General features: G+C 36.9%; 1 protein-coding gene across 2 annotated transcripts in view; it reads right to left on the reverse strand.

The window, feature by feature from the left end:
* The window catches only part of SNX2 (sorting nexin 2), a 53,414-nt gene extending 31,121 nt beyond the window's left edge, over nt 1–22,293 (reverse strand). The window contains exons 1-2 of one of the 2 annotated variants that reach the window (XM_027099304.1): nt 22,142–22,293; nt 306–423 (exon numbers count right to left, since the gene is read on the reverse strand). In XM_027099304.1, coding sequence (XP_026955105.1) covers nt 306–423; nt 22,142–22,249 — 226 coding nt within the window. In that variant the 5' untranslated portion in view covers nt 22,250–22,293. Of the gene's footprint in view, nt 1–305; nt 424–21,564; nt 21,821–22,141 lie in introns of those variants that run through there. The other variant, XM_027099311.1, reaches the window with a different exon arrangement.
* Between the last annotated feature and the right edge of the window lie 763 nt (nt 22,294–23,056).

A 23,056-nucleotide genomic window follows, 5' to 3' on the forward strand; every position in this document is an offset into this window, starting at 1 on the left:
CTCAAAGTATGAATGCCACAACCGTTTGTTTGAGTCCAAGTACTGATCAAAATAATCAAATTATTAGTGTGACTTATTTTCACATGCTTAAAACCAGAAAGGATCACATTTGTGCTTCTTTCAACAGTCTTTATTTTTCACAAAGCAAATTAACTGAAATTTCCTATCCTCCTCAGTTGGTAACAAGAAGAGCTACCATTAATACTTTACACAAAAGTCAGTTCTGCTTTAGAGAATATTTTCTAACAGAATATATGCTATAATTGACAATTATTTTTTTTTAAAATAAAGGTACTTATAATTACCTGCAAAAAGGTCTTCTCTGTCATCATCCAGCACAACTTCTGCAGGTTTTGGACCATTGGAGTTCGTACTAATATCTTCTGTAATAAGACTAGCTGGATCTGGAGATGATGGACTTGACTGTTAAAAAAACAATAATTGACAATGGATTGCCATGTTTGTCTGTTATATCTCTATACACTACAGAAATAGAATATTCTCTTGATAAGAAAAGAAGACTAACAGCTATTTATAGTTCCTCCTTTGAGGGTAAGAATGAATCAAAAACATACTTTTACTCACTTTCTCCTTTCTTAACAAGAAGTCACTTAAGATTTAAAAATAAAATCTTCTCTAGTCACCCAGTTAGATACACTAATTTGCCATGTTGACTTATAATTAACAAAAACAAATTTTAATGATTTACATAGTATATAATATTATGACATAATAATAAATATCATATCTTGAAAACATGTTGCACGAGTAAGAAGTTCCAACTACTTACTTTACTGTAAGAGGAAGCTTTAACAGTAGTTAAATTGAGACTACAATTATTCTAAAATTTCTATAGTTTCAAACTAAAAATATGCCCTCCCCCAAATATTTACATTTCAACTAAGCTAAGGGACTATTTTTGTACTTTATAAAGTACAAAGGTCAGCAAAATGGAATGAAGATTGTAAAGCTTTTAGTTTTATCACAGTTTTCTTATAGTAATAATTAAAACCAATACTATTTTTTTTAAAAAAAATAACAAAAAGGAAGTTGAATACGTCAAAAGTGCACAGCTAGATATTTTTACAAACCCAACATCCCTGTGTAATCAGCACCCAGATCAAGAAAGAGAACATTATCATCAACTCTAGAAGCTCCACTCATGCTCCCTCCCATTCTTTACCCTCTCTCCACCCAGGCTTCTACCAACATGGATTTGTTTTTCCTGTTTTCACTCTTCATGGAACTGGAATCATACAAAATATATTGTTGTGTATTTGGTTTTTTATCTTAATGTTATATATATGAGATTCTTCTATATTATTGTATGTAATAATAGGACACTCATTTTCGTTTCTGTAAATATTTCACTGTGTAAATACATCATAATTGATCCATTCTACTGTTGATGGGCATTTGGGTTTTCAAATTTCATTATCAGTTTTATACCACTACCAATAGCACTGTATAAACTTTCTAGTACATATATCTTTTAGCAAACAGTGAACAAATGTCTGTTTGGTATGTACCTAGTAGTGAAATACCTGGATCATAGGGTAGGTGAATGTTCTTTAGAAGATATCACTAAACATTCTTCTAAAGTGGTTATTTAATTTATACTCCCACCGGTAATATATGAAAATTTCAGTTGCTCCACACCCTTGTTAACACTTTACTATATTCCATCTTTTTCGTTTTAGCGATTATGGAGGGTGTAGAGTGTATATTTTGTGGTTTGAATTTGCATTTCCCAGATGAATAATGATGCTGAGCAATTTTTCATATGATTAACGGACACTTGGATATCTTCTTTCGGGAAGGGTCTCTTCAAATATTTTCCCTATTTTTTTCTATTGTTCCTATTGATTTGTAATTCTTTACATGTTCTAGATACAAATTCTTTGTGAGATATGTATCACAAATATTTTTCTCCCAGTCCGTACTTAATGCCTTTCCACTTACTTAATGGTAGGTATTGATGAATAGAAGTTCTTAATTTTAGTAAGGGTAAATTATCAACTTTGTTTTAAGATTAGTAAATTTTTTGTAGGATGAATAATTTTTCTTTTTTAAACACTGTCCAGGGAACACTGAGACATGTCTCTTCTTCTTTTTTTTTTTAATATTTACTTATTTATTTGGTTGCACCAGGTCTTAGTTGCAGCATGCCTGTGGGATCTAGTTCCCTGACCAGGGATCAAATCTGGGGCCCCTGCACTGGGAGTGTGGAGTCTTATCCATTGTGCCGCCAGGGAAGTCCCCAAGGATGAATAATCTTTTAAGGCCACTCCTAATTCATAAGATTTTCTGATCAGCTTTTTGAGTAAACTATCCTCTTCAGCATGAGGACATTTCTTAAGAGCTTTCAAAAACAGTTTAAATTCCTTATGGGAAAATTTTAAAAAGCGTTTTTTTTTCTCTCAGGAGCTCATAGCTCATGCTTATAGACCAAACTCTCACAAAGGTATGCCTCTATTTACCTTAGCATTTTTTCTTGAAGAAATTTGGAAACAAATAAGCTTTTATTATAAGCTTCGTCTAGAAGATGTTCCTGACCACCTCAATCTCATCTCTAGCTGAGTCTGGTTAGGTGAGTGATATATATGCTTCCACAACATATCTATTTCTTTTGCCATAATTTCTCTTACCATACTATATTATAATTATTATCTGTTTATAGACTACAAATTCTATAAGGAAAGAAGAATGTCTTATTTTGCTTATTACTTTTTATCAGGTTCCTGGCCGCAAACACTCAATGACTATCTATTAACTGAATTCTAAGAAAATAATTACAAATATGTGTAAGAATTGGCCACAAGTTTGTCAACCAGATTGCCTATAATACTGAAAGGTTTGAAATACCCTAAAGCACAGCTACATAAAAATGTAGCAGAGTGGCTCCAACACCCATTCATGATAAAAGCTCTCAGTAAACTAGGAATACAAGGGAACCTCCTCAATTTGAGAAATAGCTACAAAAAACCTAGAGCTAACATCACACTTAATGAGAAACTCAGAGCTATCTCACTAAGATCAGGAACAAGGCAAGGATCCCCCCTGTCACTACTGCTTTTCAACATCATATTGCAAGTCCAAGCTAATGCAGTAAGACAAAACAAGGAAATAAAAGGTATATAGATTGGGAAGAAATAAAACTGTGTTCACAGATGACATAATCCTCTAAGTAGAAAATCCAGAAGAACTGACAAAAAAGGCTCCCAGAACTAATAAGCAATTATAGCAAAGCTGTAGGATACAGGTTAACATACAAAAGTTAATCACTTCTATATACCAGCAACAAACAAACAGAATTTGAAATTAAAAAAAAAAACATTTACATCAGCACCCAAAACAACTAAATACTTAGGAATAAATCTAACAAAATACGTATCAATACAATATCCATATGAGAAAAACTAAAAACCTCTAATGAACAAAATTAAAGAACTAAATAAATGAAGAGATATTCTATATTCATGAATAGGAAGATTCAATATTGTCAAGATGTCAGTTCTTCCTGACTTGATCCACAGATTCAATGCAATACCAATCAAAATCCCGGCAAGTTATTTTGTGACTATCGATAAAATGATGCTAAAGTTTACACGGAGAAGCAAAAAACCCAGAAGAGACATTACTGAAGGAGAAGAACAAAATGGGAGGACTGAAGCTACCTGACTTCAAGACTTACCATAGGCTACAATAATCAACACAGTGTGGTACTGGTAAAAGAACAGATTAATGGGACAGAATAGAGAGCCCAGATATAGATCCACATAATATGGCCAGTTGATTTTTTGACAAATGATCAAAGGCAATACAATGGAGAAAAATTAGTCTCTTCAACAAATAGTGTTGGAACAACTGGAAATCTACATGTGAAAAAAGAATCTAGACACAGACCTTACACCCTTCACAAAAATCAACTCAGAATGGATCACAGACCTAAACGTAAAGCACAAAAGTATAAAGTTTCTAGAAGATAACATAGGAGAAAATCCAGATGACCCTGGATTTCATAATGAGTTTTTAGATACAACAGAGGCACAATCCATGAAAGAAAGACTTGATAAGACAGACTCCACTAAAATTAAAATGAAAACTTCTGCTCTGCAAAAGATAGTGTCAAGAAAATGGAAAAACAAGCTGTAGACTGGGAGAAAATATCTGCAAAACACACAGCTGATAAAGCACTGTGATCCAAAATATACAAAGAACTCTTAAAATTAAACAATTAGAAAATGAACAACTCGGTTTAAAAACAGGACAAAAACCTTCAAGATACTTCACCAAAGATAAACGCATGGCAAATAAGCATATGAAAACATGCCCCACATCATATATCATTAGAGAAATGCAAATTAAAACAACAATGAGACACCGTTATACCTCATAGTGGTACATTCTATATACCTATTAAAGTCAAAATTTGGAACACTGACAACACCAAATGCTGATGAGGATGTGGGGCAACAAGAACTCTCATTCACTGCTGGTGGGAATGCAAAGTGGTACAGCCACTATGGAAGACAATTTGGCAGTACTTTTATAAGATGAGCATACTCTTATCATACATTCCAGCAACCGTGAACTTTAGTATTCATCCAGAGGAGCTGAAAACTTATACCCATACAAAAACATGCACATAATGTTTACAACAGCTTTATTCATAATTGCAAAAACTTGGAAGCAATGAAGATGTTCTTCAGTAGGTGAATGGGTAAATAAACTACAGTACATCCAGACAATGGAATATTATTCAAACTAAAAGGAAATGAGCTTTCTAACCATGAAAAAATACAGAAGTAACTTAAATATTACTAAGTGAAAGAAGCCAGTCTGAAAAAGCCACATATTGTATAATTACAACTATATGACACTGTGGAAAAGGCAAAACTATGGAGATAGTAAAAAGGTCAGTGGGTTGGGGGAAGGAAGGGATGAACAGGCAGAGCAGAGAGGATTTTTAGGACAGTGAAACTACTCTGTATGATATTGTAACAGTGAACATATATCATTATACGTTCGTCCAAACCCAGAGAATGTACAATACTAAGTGAACCTTAATGTAAACTATGGATCTTGGGTGATTATGATGTGTCAAAGTGGTTTCACCAATTGTAGCAAAAGTACCACTATGGTGGAGGATGTTGATAATGAAGGAAAATGCATGTGTAGGGGCATTATATGGGAAATCTCTATACCTTCCATTCAATTTTGCTGTGAACTTAAAACTGCTCTAAAAAGTAGTCTATTTTTCAAACAATGTAGTAGCAGAGTGGCATTTACTGACACAGAAAGATGCTTTTAATATGCCATAATATAAGAGAAATAGTTACACATGTGACCCGGTTTCCTGACACTACTCATTAAAAATAAATGTTTTCAGCAGTTGGCCCTCTGTTTCTGGGGTTCCAACAGATTCAACCAACTGAAGATTAAAAATATTAAAAAAGTAAATTCCAAAAAGTTCCAAAAAGCAAAACTGGAATTTGCCACACACCAGCAACCACTTACACAGCATTTACCTTGTACTTACAACTATTTACAAACATTTACATTGACATAGGTATTATAAATAATCTAGAAATGATTTTAAATATATGGGAGAGATTGTATATAGATTATATGCAAATACTATGGCATTTTATATAAGAGACTTCCATAAAAGGGATTTTTGGTATCTGTGGGATGTCCTGGAACCAATCCCCTGTGGATACTGAGGGAGAACTGTACTTGTTTTGAATAAGATACAGGCATTAAGGACCTACATATAATATACCTGTACCCTCAACTTCATTTTGAACAAAGATTTTATTTTTGAATACCAAAATTTCCTGGAGATCAAAGCTCTGGATTGTAGTTCTGCCTGCACACTAACTTGTCTATGGTTACATAAATTTCCTTAAGTACCATTTTTTTGTCTATTTAATGAGAAGTATATCAAAATTGCTATAACAGTCTTTTTTTTTACCTACACATTTTACTATTTCACAATTTCTAAATCTAAAATCACCTGATTCGATTTCTTTTTGCATTTCTTAACCTTGCTTGATAATAACTTTGAAAAAACAAAACACCAAAATTTGTAAAAACTAAACGCAACTTTAAAAATAGTCAGTCTCAACTCACTGCTATAATTTAATGCCTGTGTAATGAACCTGTGACCAAATCTCAAGAGAAAAGACAATCAACAGATCCCAACCCAAAACAGCTCAGATGTTCGAAGTATTAATCAAACAAACTTTTAAAAGCTTTTCTAACTATGCTCCATGAGATAAAGGTAAATACATATGAAGTGAATGAAAAGAAAGATGTTCACAGCAAAGAAACAGAAACTAACAAAAAAAAAGGAAAATTTCAGAACAGAAAAAAAGTATCTAAAGTAAAAAGTTCAGTCTCCCTGGTGGCGCAGTGGTTGAGAGTCCGCCTGCCGATGCAGGGGACGTCGGTTTGTGCCCCGGTCTGGGAGGATGCCACATGCCGTGGAGCGGCTGGGCCCGTAAGCCATGGCCGCTGAGCCTGTGTGTCCAGAGCCTGTGCTCCGCAATGGGAGGGGCCACAGCGGTGAGAGGTCCGCGTACCACACACACACACACACACAAAAAAGTTCTCATGATGGGTTCAATAAAAGACTGAAGATGACAGAAAAAAGTGTCAGTGAACTTGAAAATAAATCCACATAAAGTATCCAATCTGAATAACAGTGAAACAAAAGTTGAATAAAATGAACAAGGGGGACTTCCCTGGTGGTCCAGTGGTTAAGAATCCGCCTTCCAATGCAGGGGACACGGGTTCGATCCCTGGTTGGGGAACTAAGACCCCACATGCTGCAGGGCAACTAAGCCCACGTGCTCTAGAGCCTGTGTGCCACAAGTAGAGAGCCCTTGTGCCGCAACTACTGAGCCCGTGCACCACAACAAAATATCCTGCATGCCGCAACTAAGACCCGATGCAGCCAAATAAATAAAAAAGTAAATATTAAAAAAAAAATGAACAAGGCCTCAGGAGTCTGTAAGATAATATCAAAAAGTCTAACACTCATGTCACTGAAGTTCCTGGACAGATGAAAAATTTTTGCACAAATATTTACAGAAGAAATGGTTGAAAATTCCTGAAGTTGAAGGACATAAATGTATAGGAGCAAACCTCAAAGAGGATAAAACCAGAGAAAACTATGTTTACACACATCATCACACAGCTAAAAATAAAAGTATTAGAGAAACAAATGAAAGTAGTGAGAGAAAAAACCCATTTTTACAGGGGGACACCAATTAAAATGACCAGAGATTTCTCATCAGAAATCACAAAGACTAAGAAAACAGTCTAAGAATACTTTCAAAGTGATGGAAGAAAGAACTGTCTACCCACAAATCTATAAACAGCAAAAATACCGTTCAGGAATAAAGGTAAAACAGTTTTCAGATGAAGCACAAACAAGATAATTCTCCATCAATAAACCAGGTCTAAAAAAACAGTAAAGGAAATTCTTTACGCTTAAGAAAAATGATACAAGAGGAAACAATGAATGAAGGAAAAGCAACAGAAATGCTAAATATCTGAATAACAAAAAGAAACTACGTTTTCCCTCTTCAATTCTCTAAAATAGATACGTCTATTCAAAGTAAAAATTGTAATGCAGGCCATAGTTATAATATATGTAGACTATTAACAACCTATAACGTATTCTTATCATAACTGAATGTTTATACTACTCTAATATCTTGGATATTCATTTTTCTCTGACATCAAAGTCAGAGAATGAAAAACTGGCATGTTGATGTAACAAAAAGGACTCTTTTATATCATAGTTCAGTGCCTGAGAGTGGAGAACAAGATGGGAATGGTGTGGACGGGTGAGCAACTCCAGTAATGGCTGTGGTGGCAGCAGTCACCCCACTGTGGGGAGACTATGAGGCATGCACTTTCTATTGGTGCCCATCCATCAGCAGCATGGAGTGCCCTGCTCCACTGCTCACAGAGCAGTCATGGAGCAGTCACTCATTAAAGGCTCTCAGGACTCACTTATCTCTGCCCCTGCCTCTCCATGTCTCCTTCAGTTTCCTAGTGAGTTCAGGAAGAGTTGTTCTCCACTGGATGGAAAGGAGTAAGGAGAGAGTGGTCCATCAAACAAGAAAGTGATGGTGGAAGGGTACAGTAACAGCTTCTGGGTGATCAGAATTATAGTTGTCTGAGACAGGCAATGAGGAGACATCAGTGTTTTTAATAAATATATATTCTTTTCTTCCCCTGTATCATCATTTAGTAGTTTTCTAGAGATTATTTTTATTAAAAGTTTCAAGGTTGCTAATATCTCTTCAAAAAAAACAAAAACAAAAACAAAACAAAACAAAACAATTAGTGCTTTGGATTGCAACGAAGACTAAAGAAGCCCACCTAATCCTCTTTCTCCCACTGATTAACACTAAAAGCTCTGGATAGAATACAGAAACAATGATCTAAAAGTAAAAAATAGGCAGGGCTTCCCTCGTGGCGCAGTGGTTGAGAGTCCGCCTGCCGATGCAGGGCACATGGGTTCGTGCCCCAGTCTGGGAAGATCCCATATGCCATGGAGCGGCTGGGCCCATGAGCCGTGGCCGCTGAGCCTGTGTGTCCGGAGTCTGTGCTCCGCAACGGGAGAGGCCACAACAGTGAGATGCCCGCGTACCACAAAAAAAAAAAAAGGCATCTAGAACAATTCTTTGCTCAAAAAGACAAAAAGTTTTGGGAAGATGGAATTATGAAGTTGCCTGGAAAATGGCAGAAGGTAGTGGAACAAAAGGTTGAATACGTTGCTCAATAAAGTTCTTGGTGAAAATGTGTCTTTTATTTTTACTTAAAAACCGAAGGCACTTTTTGGCTAACCCAATACTTGCTATGCTTTAAGAAAGTCCTTTACCACGTCAACTTCCAGCAACCATAAAACAAGTTAATCTGTTACCTTACCAGGAGGGTAAAGTTTACCCTTTACAGTTCTTGAAAGAAAAAATTAGTGACCTTGAAGATAAATCACTAGGAAATCTCCAATCTGAGTAATAGAGAGGAAAAGAGAAATGAAGAAAATGAACAGAACCCCAAGGATCTGTGAAACAGTATAAAAAGGTCTAACATTCATGTTACTGAAGTCCTAGAAAAAGAGCAATGCAGAACAATATTTAAAGAAATGATGCCTAAACACTCTCCAAATTTGGTGCAAGACATTAATTTACAGATCCAAAAAAATGAAAACTCCAAACAGGACAACTTCAGAGAAAACTAGATGCAGCCTCATTATTAAAAATGGCTGCAATGTGGGACTTCCCTGGTGGTCCCGTGGTTAAGAATCCACCTTTCAATGCAGGGGACATGGGTTCAATCCCTGGTCAGAGAACTAAGATCCCACAAGCTGTGGGGCAACTAAACCCGGGGGCTCTAGACCCCGCATGCCACAACTAGAGAGCCTTTGTGCCCACGTGCCACAACTAGAGAGTCCATGTGCTGCAACTACTGAGCCCAGGCTCTGGAGCCCATGCACCAAAACTACAGAGCCAGCATGCCACAACAACTGAGCCTGTGCTCTGGAGCCTGCGTACCACAACTACAGAGCCCACGTGCTACAATTACTGAGCCCACACGCTCTGGAGCTCACACATTGCATCTAGAGAGAAGCTCGCATGCCACAACAAAGAGCCCACATGACGCAACTAAGACCCTATGCAGGCAAATAAATACATAAATAAAAATGTTTAAAAAAAAAAGAACCAAAGAAATGGTAACTGTGGAAATAAAATAGACCATTTTTCTTTTCTTAAAAGTTATTTAAAATGTGTGTAACTATGAGAGCAAAAATTATAACAATGGTAAAGTTTTCAATGAATGGAAATGTAATACACATGAGAAATACAACATGAAAGAAGGAAGATAAATGGACCTATATGGTTGTAAGGCTCTGAATTTTGTTTGTCAAAGTACAATATTAACTCTAATTGGACTGTAAATGTTTAGGTATATATTTCCCTCTGTTTTCAGAGGGAAAAACAGAAGAGAAAAACAGTAATCAAATAAAATGCTAGATCTAATGCAATCACACCAATAATCACATTAAATGTAAATATTCTAAACACCCCAATTAAAAGACAGAAGTGACCATATTGTGTACAAAAATAACAATGCACAACAATATGCTGCCTATAAAACCCTACTTTAAAGACATAGGTAAGTTAAAAGTAAAAGAATGGAAAAAACATGTCATGCTACCAAAGAAGAGCTGGAGTGTTACATTAACATCAGATAAAATAAACTTAAGAATAAGGAGTATTATCAGCAATTAAGAGGGGTATCATGTGATAAAAGGATCAATTTACCAAGAAATTACAATAATACTAAATTACAGTAATTGATACAATAAATAGATAATAAGGGAAGATAGAGAAGACCTGGAAAATACTATCAATCAACTTGACTTAACATTTAGAGAACACTTCAACAATAACATTGGACTATATACATGTTTTTCAAGTGTACACAAACTGTTCACCATAACAGATCACATTCTGGGCCATCAGACAAACCTTAACAAATGTAAAAGAACTGGAGTCATAAAACATTCTCTGACACTAATAAAATAAACCTGTATCAGCAACAGAAAACTATCTGGAAAATCCTCAGATTTTGGAAATTAGCACATTCTAAATAACCTATAAGTCAAACAGGAAATCACAAGGGAAACTTGTGACTAGAAAATAGTTTAAATTGAATAAAAACAAAAACACAGTATTAAAATTTGTGGGATGCAGCTAAAGCGGTGCTTACAGCGAAATACATAGCTAAATACTAGCACTCAAAAAAAAAAAGTCTTAAACCAATGATCAAAGCTTGACAAAACAGAAGAGCAAACTAAACAGACAGCAAGCAGAAAGAAATTAATGAAACTAAAACACAAAACAAAAAATAAACAAGAAACCAAGAGACCAAAAATGGATTCTTTGGAAAGATTCCAATAAAATGACAAACCTTTAGCATGATTAAAATGAATGAATAAATAAGCAAACAAAGAGATGACATAAATTACCAATATAAGCAATGAAAAAGGAGGGGCATTACCCAGACTACACAGATACGGTAATAGGATAATGGAGTATTATGAAAAACCTATGCCCATGAATTTCACAGCTTACACTGAACAGACAAATTCCTTGAAAGTCACATACCACCAAAGCTCAACAAGAAGAAATACTTCTGTATCTATCAGATACACTGAATTTGAAGTTAAAAATCGCCCAGCAAACAAAACATGTTCAGATGATTTTACTAGCAAGTTCTGTCAACACTTAAGGTAGAAATATGACTAATTCCACACAACCTCTTCAAGAATATAGAAGAGGAGGAAACACTCTCCAACTCATTTAATGAGGTAAGCATTTCTGATACCAAAATCAGACATAACTAGTAAAAGAAAATGACACACAAATATCTCTCACAAACACAGACACAATAACAGAAAAACACTAGCAAACTGGATGTAGCAATATATAAAAAGTATAAACACATTATGACTGTGTGGGGTTTATGCCAGGAATTCAAGGTTTAGTCAACATTTGAAAATCAATCAATATAATCCAGTTTATCAATAAACTAAAGAGAATTATATGAACATCTTATTAGATGCAGAAAACTCATTCACCAACATCAACATCATTCAGAGATACAAAAGTCAGAAAACTAGAAATAGAAGGAAACTTCTTTAACCCAATAAAGGTCATCTACCAAAAAAAAATCATATTTAAGGGAGAAAAAAATGAATATTTTCCTCCTATTAGCACGAAAGGGGAAAAGATACCCACTCTCACCATTTCTGTTCAGTATTACAATATTGGTTCTAACTAGTGCATTAAGACAAGAAAAAGAAAGACATACAGATTGGAAAGAAATAAAACTCTAATCAGAGACATGACTGTTTACATAGAAAATCCCAAAGGTTCTATAAAAAAACCCACTAGAACTAGAATGTTTAGCAACAGTTGCAGAAAGCAGGGTAAATATGCCACCAATGAGCAAACGTGAAAGATATAAAGGCACCAAAAAACTATAAAATAGGTAAAACTAATAAAATATGTACTAGATCTGTATGCTAAGAACTATGAACACTGATGAAAAAGATCAAGACAGACCTAAAAGAAAAAAAAAAAGAGAGAAATAGTATACTTATGGCTTAAAGGCTCAATATTGTTAATATGTTAATTCTCCCCCAAACTAATTAATGGATTCATTACAATCTCAATTAAAATCTCAGCAGGAATTTTTGATAGAAATCAATAAATAGATTCTAAAATTATATGGATAGGCAAAAGAACTAGAATAGTCAAAACTATTTTGAAAAGAACAAAGTCACTGGATTCACACTACCTGACTTCAAGACTCAGTTAATCAAGGTAATCAAGACAGCACAGAACTGGCAAAAAGATAGCCAAAAGATCAATGAAACAGAGTCCAGAAATATATATGCGCTACTGATTTTTGACAAAGATGCAAAGACAACCCAATGAAGAAACTTTTAAAGTCTAGCTTCTCTAACTTAATATAAAACATCTGAAATTCACTGATGTTTGTTGCATGTACTGAAAAATACTATCAACTAACAATATTTATAGAACATTCCACCCAATATCAGACTAAATACATTCTTTTCAAGTGCACACATGATATTTACCACAGAAGACCATATTCTGAGCCATAAAACAAACTGTAAAATGATTATCTTTCAGTAAATGGTGGTTGAACAACAAGATATTTATATTCAAAAACATGAACCTCAGGCTTCCCTGGTGGCACAGTGATTGAGAGTCTGCCTGCCGATGCGGGGGACACGGGTTCATGCCCCGGTCCAGGAAGAACCCACATGCTGTGGAGCGGCTAGATCCGTGAGCCATGGCCGCTGAGCCTGCATGTCCAGAGCCTGTGCTCCGCAACGGGAGAGGACACAACAGTGAGAAAACAATAAAACGCAAAAAAAAAAAAAAAAAAAAAAAAAAATGAACCTCAACTCATAAGAAAATTAACTCAAAATCAATCTGAAGTCCAAATATAAAAGCTAAAACTATAAAACTTATAGAAAAAACATAAGCAAAACCTTTGTGACCTTGTGTTAATGTTAGCCAAGGATTTCATATGTAACATATGAAGTACTATCAATTAAAAAAGGATAAAACAAGGCACAGATTGGGAAAAAATATCTTCAAAACACACATCTGGCAAAGGATGTGTATTCAGAATACATGAAGAATTCTCAAAACTCAATAAGGAAACCCATTTTAAAATGGCTAAAAGATACAAAAGAACACTTCACCAAAGAAGACAATTTTCAGATAGTGAACACGTATGTGAAAAGATACACACCTTCATTAACCGTTAAGGAATGTATATTAAAACCACAATTAGATAACACTACATACCTTTTAGACTGGCTAAAAATCACTGGTATGCTGGTATATGTTTAGCAATCAGGTCTTTGGGAGAGAAGACCCTGAATTTTAGCTTTTGCTTATTTCTGTGGCATAAACATACCCTCTGTGGCTGATTTCTCCCGACTGAATGTGGAGCTAGGAAGATATGTTACTTTCCACCATACGGATACAACAGACATAATACAGAAACTAGTAAAACATAGTAATTAGGAAGCGACAAGTTTTATATATTCATTACCTTTGTTTTTTTAATATAATTTATGTTTATATAATTTAATTTTTAACAATGGCTGTTTACTAAACAGTTTACAAAATTCCTGAAAATTTAAACGTCAGTTCTTTCAAGTCAGTATAAGCCAGCCCCAAGCCTGCCACTGCCTGAAATAAAACTGACACTAACAAGTGCTGACAAGGATGTGGAACAACTGAATTCTCCATCATGGAAGAAAACAGTCTGGCAGTTATCTTTTTCTTCTTTCTCTTTCTTTCTTAGAATCTTTTACAATTTTTTTATATTTCAGAGATAAAATGAATGAAAACCTGACCAGAGACTAAAACAGGCAAATCCAGAGGCACTTAGTTTCCTTCAGACTAGCCTTCAGGATTCAAACACTCAATAATACATACAAAGTGTGACTCTTTGAATAGGAATAAAGTGTCAATATATATTTTTAAAGAAATGTATTTATTTATTTTATTTTTGGCTGCAATGGGTCTTTGTTGTCGCAGGCAGGCTTTCTCTAGTTATGGTGAGTGGGGGCTACCCTTCGTTGCAGTGCGTGGGCTTCCCATTGCGGTGGCTTCTCTTGTTGCGGAGCACAGGCTCTAGGCGTGCAGCTTCAGCAGTTGTGGCATGCCAGCTCAGCAGTTGTGTCTTGCAGGCTCTAGAGTGCAGGCTCAGTAGTTGTGGTGTGTGGGCTTAGTTGCTCCATGGCATGTGGGATCTTCCTGGACCAGGGCTCGAACCTGTGTCCCCAGCATTGGTAGGCGGATTCTTAACCACTGTGCCACCAGGAAAGTCCCTAAAACTTCAATATTAAAATAACTTTTATGATGGGAGGAAATACCATAACATACTTTTGTCTTGAAACATCATGCTTTCATTTTAATGAAACCATATATTATCAATTCTCAGACTTGGAGAACACTGTCCTAATGGACATGGTCTTGGGTTATATTACTAGTTATTATTATAACTTGAGTTATATCATTACTAGAGCCATTAACTTGCAAGACTAAAAGTAATTAACTTCATCTCCCTATGCTTTATCTCCCTTGAACCTTTCTGGCAAAAAGTTTGGCAGTCTCTTAGAAAGTTAAACATGTATTTACCATACAACCAGCAATCCTACTTCTAAGTATTTTCCCAAAGGAAATGAAAATCGTTCATACAAAAATCTGTACGTAAGGCTTCCCTGGTGGCGCAGTGGTTGAGAGTCAGCCTGCCGATGTAGGGGACACGGGTTCATCCCCCGGTCTGGGAAGATCCCACATGCCACGGAGCGGCTGGGCCCGTGAGCCATGGCCGCTGAGCCTGCGCGTCTGGAGCCTGTGCTCTGCAACGGGAGAGGCCACAACAGTGAGAGGCCCACGTATCACAAAAAAAAAAAAAAAAAAAAAAATCTGTACATAAGATGTTTATGTCGTTTCTAGTCATTAATGCCCGAAACTGTAAACAACATAAACATTCAACAACAAACAACTGTGATACACAATACAATGGAATACTAAATTCAGCAACAAAAAGGAATGAATTACTGATACATGCAACAACATCAATAAATATTAGATACTTTAGGTTAAGTTAAAGAAGCTACATTCAGGAAATTTCATACTGTTTTATTTATAAAAAATATAATTCCATTTATATGAGTCCATTTATATGGAATTCTGGAAAAGACAAAACTATAGGCAAAAAACAGATCAGTGGGTGCCAGAGGCTGGGAGTGGGAGGCGTTAACTATATGAGAGAATTTTTAGGAGGTGATGGAAGTGTCCTATATCTTGATTGAGGTGGTAGTGAACTTTTCTGAGGTAAATTTTATCACAACTAAAAACCATCATCACAGGAAAAAAACACCAGAGTTCAATTTTATAGGAAAGTGGGCATTTGAAAAGTAACATTAAGGACAAATCTGGGGAGTTCCCTGGCAGTCCAGTGGTTAGGACTCTGAGCTTTCACCGCTGAGGGCCTGGGTTCAATCCACGGTCAGGAAACTAAGACCCCACAAGCCGTGCAGCATGGCAAAATAAATAAATAAATAAAATTATTCTTTTTAAGAAAAAACTGAAAAAAACTGAGCACCTCTGCCTCAAGCAACTACATAGAATAACATTTTTTACAGGCACTAAAAATAGTTCATTCCAAAACCCTTATATTTAATGGCTTCCAGGGAAAGTAGTCAATTAGAGTTATACCTCGTCATAAATCTCTTTCTAGTATTTTCCATGCTGTTGCCTTTAAATACCTGGTCACGAAATGTCTTTCCTCTTAAACATAGGTAATTCATAATGAAATTTTCAAAAAAATTAAAACATTTAAAGTTGGATGCCAACCCAAAGAAGACAGAATTAGGAAAACAAGATATATGCTGTTACTACCTGTTGTGTTAGAACAATAGATACTAACTTCAGTTCTTTATCCAAAGACTCTTTAGTCTTACTCTACTTGCTCTCTTGATAATGTCACCCACTTTTCAGGGTTTCAAAGATCATCTCTATGCAATTAAGTCACTCCAGTTTTCTATACTATTTCTGTACCATGTGCATATTTCAATTACACATATATCACCTGGTATTGCAGATGCTTGTTCACACAGGTGTGTTTATTATGTTGACTCCTGTTGGTTCATATACTCCGTAAGGGCAAGGACTAGATTTCTACTAAACTAGTTTGGTTTAGTGTCACCATTCAATAAATTGTATTGAATCTGTATCTCTAGCCACCCAGTATTTCTAGCTGTCTGATAGTATCTGCATTGGTATAACTTATTCCCAAATGAAATAAACTTATAATTCCTTCCCCTAGACATTGTAAGTCTTAAGATGTCTATCTTTTAATCTGCTATTGCATCAACTTCTTTCTCTCCTTTATTATTTGCACTTTTCTTCTTGAGGCTTTTAACCTCAGATTTAAAATAACCTCTGGCTCATCAACCTACCAATGATACCTCGCACTCAAATTTATCCCTCAGACCACTAGCACATTAAGCTTCCTAGGTGATCATGTTACTGCCCTGAAAATCTTCCAGAGCTCTCACGTGCCTACAAAACAAATTTCAAAGCTGTTCACAATCTCACCACATTAACCTGTAACATCCTATATTCAGCCACTCAGAATTATTTATGGTTCCCTAAAATATGGACTGAACCTTAAGTGACACGTGCCATTCTCCCACACTGAAATTTCATTCCACCCTTCGAAGTCTCTCTTAAATATTATCATCTCAATGGCTTTTCCTAGCCAACAGAAACACTTACTGTTCATCTACTATGTGTCAGGAATGCCGATAGGAGTTAGAATCGCTCCCATTTCACTGGTACTTTCAGTGTTTTCAGATCATATAGTCACAGTCTGTCTGTATCAGAGCTTTCTGTATATCTTTCCTCTCCACTGGAGATTTTCTGTCCTCAAAGATTTGCATTATCTTGCTAGTATCTGCACTCCTGTTATCATCTAAAAAGTATGGTAGAGAGTAAATACTCAAGTATTTACTGAAGTCAACTAAGTACAGTATCTTCTGAGCAATTATGGCATAGGGTTACATGGTGGGAAAGGAATTCTAAGACCTGTGAACCTCCCATCTGGAAATTTCATTTGAAATGCACTATAAACTATCATGTGACAGTGTTGGTGAAACTGTGGTTCTCAACTTAACTTCAGCTGACCTTAAGATTTGAGGTTAGTACAAGAACCAGGTGTAAACATCTACAGTCAACCAATTTTCAGAAAGGATGCCAAGACCATTCAATGGAGAAACAATCTTTTCATCAAATGGTGCTGTGACAACTGGATTGCCACATGCAAAACAATGAAGTTGGACTTTACCTCATACCATATACAAAAGTTAACTCAAAACGAATCAAACCCCTAAATGTTAAGAGCCAAAACTATAAAACTCTTAGAAGAAAACAGATATTCATGGAATTCATGGAAAAGACTCTGACAAGTACAGGTTTCTGGTAACTGACTATACTGCTGAACTGAATGAATAAGCATTTTCAGAATTCTAATGGAAAACTGATGAATTCATAAAAGTGCTAACAAAAGATCAAGATGAAAAAAAATTAATTACATGGGACTGAGTGAACTGATGAGGAGGATTATAATTTTTGTGACTTTCTTTTTGAATAAAAAAGTGTGACGTAAATTTATGTAAAAAGAACTTAATGTAAAACAATGCCACTCCTCACATATTTTCTCTTGTTTTGGAAAATATATTTTCTGTTAAAAATGTGATTTATGCTGACACGTAATAGGTTGATTATTGTTAATATGAATGAATTAATAAATTAAAAAAAAACAGATATAAATCTTCATGACCTCGGATTGGGTAGGGGATTCTTATATATGATGTTGAAAGCATGACCAACAAAATAAAAAACAAACTGGACTTCATCAAATTTTTAAAACATTTGTGCTTCAGAGAACACTGTCAAGAACATGAAAAGACAATCTACAGAGTGGGAAAAAATTTTTGCAAATCATGTATCTGGTAAAGAACTTGTATCTACGATATACAAAAAAATTCTTATAAATAAAAAGACAGGGCTTCCCTGGTGGCGCAGTGGTTAAGAATCCACCTGCCTATGCAGGGGACACCGGTTCGAGCCCTGGTCCGGGAAGATCCCACATGCCACAGAGCAACTAAGCCCTTGCGCCACAACTACTGAAGCCTGTGCACCTAGAGCCCATGCTCTGCAACAAGAGAAGCCACCGCAATGAGAAGCCTGTGTCCCGCAACACAGAGTAGCCCCCGCTCGCTGCAACTAGAGAAAGCCTGCACACAGCAACGAAGACCCAATGCAGCCAAAAGTAAAATAAATAAATTTATAAAAATAAAAAATAAAAAGATAACCCAACTGAAAAATGAGCAAAGGCTCTGAACAGACATTTCTCCAAAGATGTACAAACGGCCAACAAGCATATGCAAAGATGTCTTCAAGAAAATATAATCAAAACCACACTTAGAAACCATTTCACATGCATTATGATGGATAGAATAAAAAAGTCGAATAATAACAAGTGTTGGTGAGGATGTGGAAAAACTGGTTCCCTCACACATGGCTGGTGGGAATGTAAAATGGTGTGGCCATTTTGGGAAACCACTCCAGCAATTCTTCAAATGATTAAATGTAGAGTCACCATATAACCCAGCAATTCCACTTGTACACAAATGTTTATTGCAGCATTATTTATAATAGTCAAAATGGGGAAACAATGCAAATGTCCAATGAATGACAAAATGGATAAACAAAATGTGGTATAGCCATACAATGGATTATTACTCAGGCATAAAAAAGAATTAAGTATAGACTTTGAAAACATTATACCAAGTGAAAGAAGTCAGTCACAAAAGACCACATGTTACATGATTTCATTCATATAAAGTCTAGAATAGGGACGTCTATAGAGACAGAAAGTGAATTAGTAGTTGCCTAAGGTTGGGAGCAGAGGAGTTTAGGGAATGGGGACAGAGGTGACAGGGTACGAGGTTTCTTTCTGAGGTGATGAAAATGTAGTATCTGTGAATATACTAAAACCCATAAAATTGTACATATTAAATGCGTGAGTTATATGGTACGTGAATTATAACTCAATAAAGCTGTTTAAAAAAAGAACAGGTGAAACTAACACAACACTGTAAATCAACTATAATCCAATAAAGAAAAAAAAAAAAGAACAGGCATATAATAGAAATTTCCTGACCTTTTTAAGGTGTTGTCTTACTACTTCATGCTGCCTTAGGGCAAGCATCTTTTAAGCTTAGGACTATATCATTAAAAAAAAAAAAAAAAAAGGCAGTAAAAGTGGTATTCCTAAACAATGTAAAGCCTCTCAGGTACAAAAGAAGAACAAGCTTTTGCCAGATATTTTCCGTTTTCAGTCCCTTCCCTGCCCCCATGCCAGCCCTTCTCCACTCTGTTTCATAGTCACAACAGAAACATACAGTAGGGGTTTTAAATATGCTTTAGCTACTGAACATAGCTTTATGTGACTGTTCTTAATTTTGAAAGGAAAGTTTAATATTGGGATAAAAACATACTCATAGCATACATATACACTAAGTTGTATAGTCATTACAAGCTTAACAATTATGACATGGAAGCTGTGTATAATTTGATTTTCACTTATATGGATTTCAACTGATTTTTTTCCTCCAAATGCCCTCAAATGAAAAAGTTTCTACATGCATAATATTTTTAAAACTCTGACTTACTTTTTTTTTAAATAGAAAGACATTAATTTTTATGCCTTTCTTACAATTTACGGCTTAGGTAAGAACTATTCAAAGCAGATGACCTGTATCAGAATCACCTGGGGCTTTGCAACTCATTGTTGTCCTTGGGACTAGAAGCAATGTCATGAGGAGTTTGTTAAAAATGCAGAATTTGGCTTATCCGAGACCTACAGAATCAGAATTTGCTTTAACAAGATCTCTAGGTAACTTATATATAATGTTTGAAAAATAATGATCTAGAACACTTATAAAACATGCAGATTCTAGTGAGGCAAAGGCATCTACATTTTAAACAAGAATCCTATGGTTTCCCCTACACACTGAAGTTTGAGAAGCACTATTCAAAAGAAAAGGGGCATACTGAAAAAACATTCCTTTAGAGCAGCTTTGGTATACTAATAAATGCTGCTACCTATCCTTCCCCAAATAGTTTGAAAAGCAAAAAAAAAATTTCTGAATTTTTAAGTCTCACAGTTATACTACCTTAAAATTAATACCGAGTCTCACGAAATAAGGGGTTTAGATGAACAATCAGAACCAACTTTTTTAAAAGTTTTCATAATGCAGTAACCAAAATAAATTTATTCATACTCAAAATTCTGTAGACTTCTACTGAAAAGTCAAATACCTTATTAAAAAGTCCCATCCAAATGGGAAATATAAGTTATAGTTCCTTTTACTCAACTTTAAAAGACTTCAATTAAACAGAATGCTTAGTGTTCACAATATTCTAGTTTAAACTATGTTAATTAAGTTTATTCTGATCCTTGCTGGTGGAAAACCTTTGTAGCTCTCACAAGGAATACAGGTCTTAGGATTATGCATAGACACTAACTTTCAGTACGTGTTAAGGTAGCTGTAGAGTATACATAAAGGACTACAAGGATATTGGCCCAAAAATGTAATTTGCTGTGCAAGATAATTTTTACTAATTCTTAGGGGATGCTGGTTTTGACAATTAATTCAGCAAACATTTGCTAAATACAATCAATGGTCAAGATTTTGTGAGGAAACAAAGATGATCAAGGCACTATCCCTAGGCCCAAGCAGCATATAATCCTGAGGACAGGTGGGGTTTGGGCAGGAACCTGCATATACAATTAGCAGAATGTGGTCAGTACCGAAAACGGGTGCCGGAAGTTCCAGTTTCAGCTAAGTGAATGCCAAATAATGGATATTTTACAATAATTTCCAATTGATTTGCTGCAGAGTTCAACAAGCTAGGAAAGCTTACTGAAAAGCAGTTTATAAAGAAGTACAGCCCAAGATAATTCTCTGGGAAATGTGCTTATATTTTAATACACATACACACACTTAAAGTTGGGCTATGAGGTGTGTGTGCGCTCATCAAAGGCAAAGCAATTCAAATATGAACTGGATACAGGAGACCCAATACAGTTAAGTTCAGAGGGCGTTTCCTTTGACAAAAACAGGAAGACTTAGCTTCAGAGATCGCTGATCATGCGAGAAAAGAGGAAAAAGGAGTGAGGATCTGTTTTTATTTCTCCCCTGGTAACTTAAAAAAAAAAAAACCTCCCCCACCGCCCAGCAGTTTCCTGAACTATTCCCTCCCTTCAACTGTGTATTTTATCAACACTATGTTCCTTAAAAAGCTTAAGAACTAAAGAAGACAAGCAAGACCGATCAAATGCATTTACCTATTTAACAGTCCAAAACAGGTACCTCCCTCAAGGGGAACTAGCAGTCCATGAAGGGCCAGGACCGGGAAAAGTGCATCCACACGCTCCCTCCAGCGCCTCGGCCACTGAGCACTCTCTTCACTGCTCTCCCCTTTCGGAGGCACACCCTTCCTTGGGAAGGGAAAAGCAAGCACCTCTTAAAAGGGGCTGCGGAGGTCGCCCGGCAGCGCGGTGAGGTTTGCGGGGACCCAGGGCAAAACCTTCTCTGCACTGGAAGAAGAGGTGCAAGTGACACTGACGAGGGCCAGCTGAACGGGGAAAGGGCACTGCGATGCTCTGTCCGGTCCCGGCCCCTCAGGGGTTCAGGTCGGCCCCCCGGCCCGCAGTTTGCTCTCTTAAGCAGGCCTAGCCGCCCAGGCCAACTCCAGCCCAATGACAGGTCCCCGAGGTGGGGCCCGCGTCACAGGTGTCGCCCCAACCAGGTCCTTGCAAATCCCGGGGGGTGGGGAGGGACAAGTCGGGGCACGGCAAAGGCACCGAAAGGTGAGACGCGCGGCAGCGACGGAGCGCAGCACTCACGGCGACGCGGTCTCACCTCTAAGGTGGAGACAGTGCTGGTGAACAGGTCCTCTCCGTCCTCCAGTTCCTCAAAGTCGGTGGGTTTCCCGACCCCCAGCGGAGGAGGCTCCCTCTCGGCCGCCATCTTCGCTCGCCCAGACTACTGCGCGAGCGGGACCTCGCGGACCTGTCACGTGAGCACGCACGGCTAGGCTGGCGCGCGGGCCGCTATGCTCCCCCTCCTCCCCGGCCCGCCGCGCGCGGCCCCGCCCCCGGCCTCGAGACTGCGCCCGCCCGGCGCGCGCGGCGTTCAGCCCCGCCCGTTTGCCTCTCCTTCCACCTCCACGTCTGGGTAGCGGCCACCTTTTCACCGCCCACTTGCTGTACTGACTTTTGTGGAAGAATCTTGGACTTTCATTGCCACGTCCCTTTCTTAGCAGGACTAGGCCAAACGATTTCTGTTGTCGTTACCAGTGTTAAAATCTCCTTTAGGGAGTGGGAGAGCTTGGGGACCAGTCTTTGGGCTTGGATTATGCACAGAGGGCAAGATTGAGTATTGGTGGAAGAGAGACGTGTCTCTTAGATCTCTAGGCTGTCCCATAGAACTTTCTGACATGATGGAAATGTTCTATATCAGTAGCGTCCAGTAGAGTAGCCGGGGGCCGAGCACTTGAAATGAGACTAGTGTGACCGAGAACTGAGTTTTAAATTGTACTTAATTTTAATTAATTTATATCTAAATAGTCCGCATGTGGATAGAGGCTACCTATTGGACAATGCAGGTCCAAATAACAAAAACCACCCTGAATAACTTGTTGTCTGAGGTTTACTCCAGTTTCATCACAAGGCAGCACACAATATTTTTCCTCAATAAAGTAAGAGTCAGAAAGGCTGGAAAAATGACAATTAGGAAAATTAGTGGATGATTAGTAAGAGCATCATACGCAACTCC

This window comes from Aethalodelphis obliquidens, unplaced genomic scaffold (assembly GCF_003676395.1).
Source record: "Aethalodelphis obliquidens isolate GAN/ISIS:26980383/991018 unplaced genomic scaffold, ASM367639v1 scaffold4, whole genome shotgun sequence".
Lineage (NCBI taxonomy): Eukaryota > Metazoa > Chordata > Mammalia > Artiodactyla > Delphinidae > Aethalodelphis > Aethalodelphis obliquidens.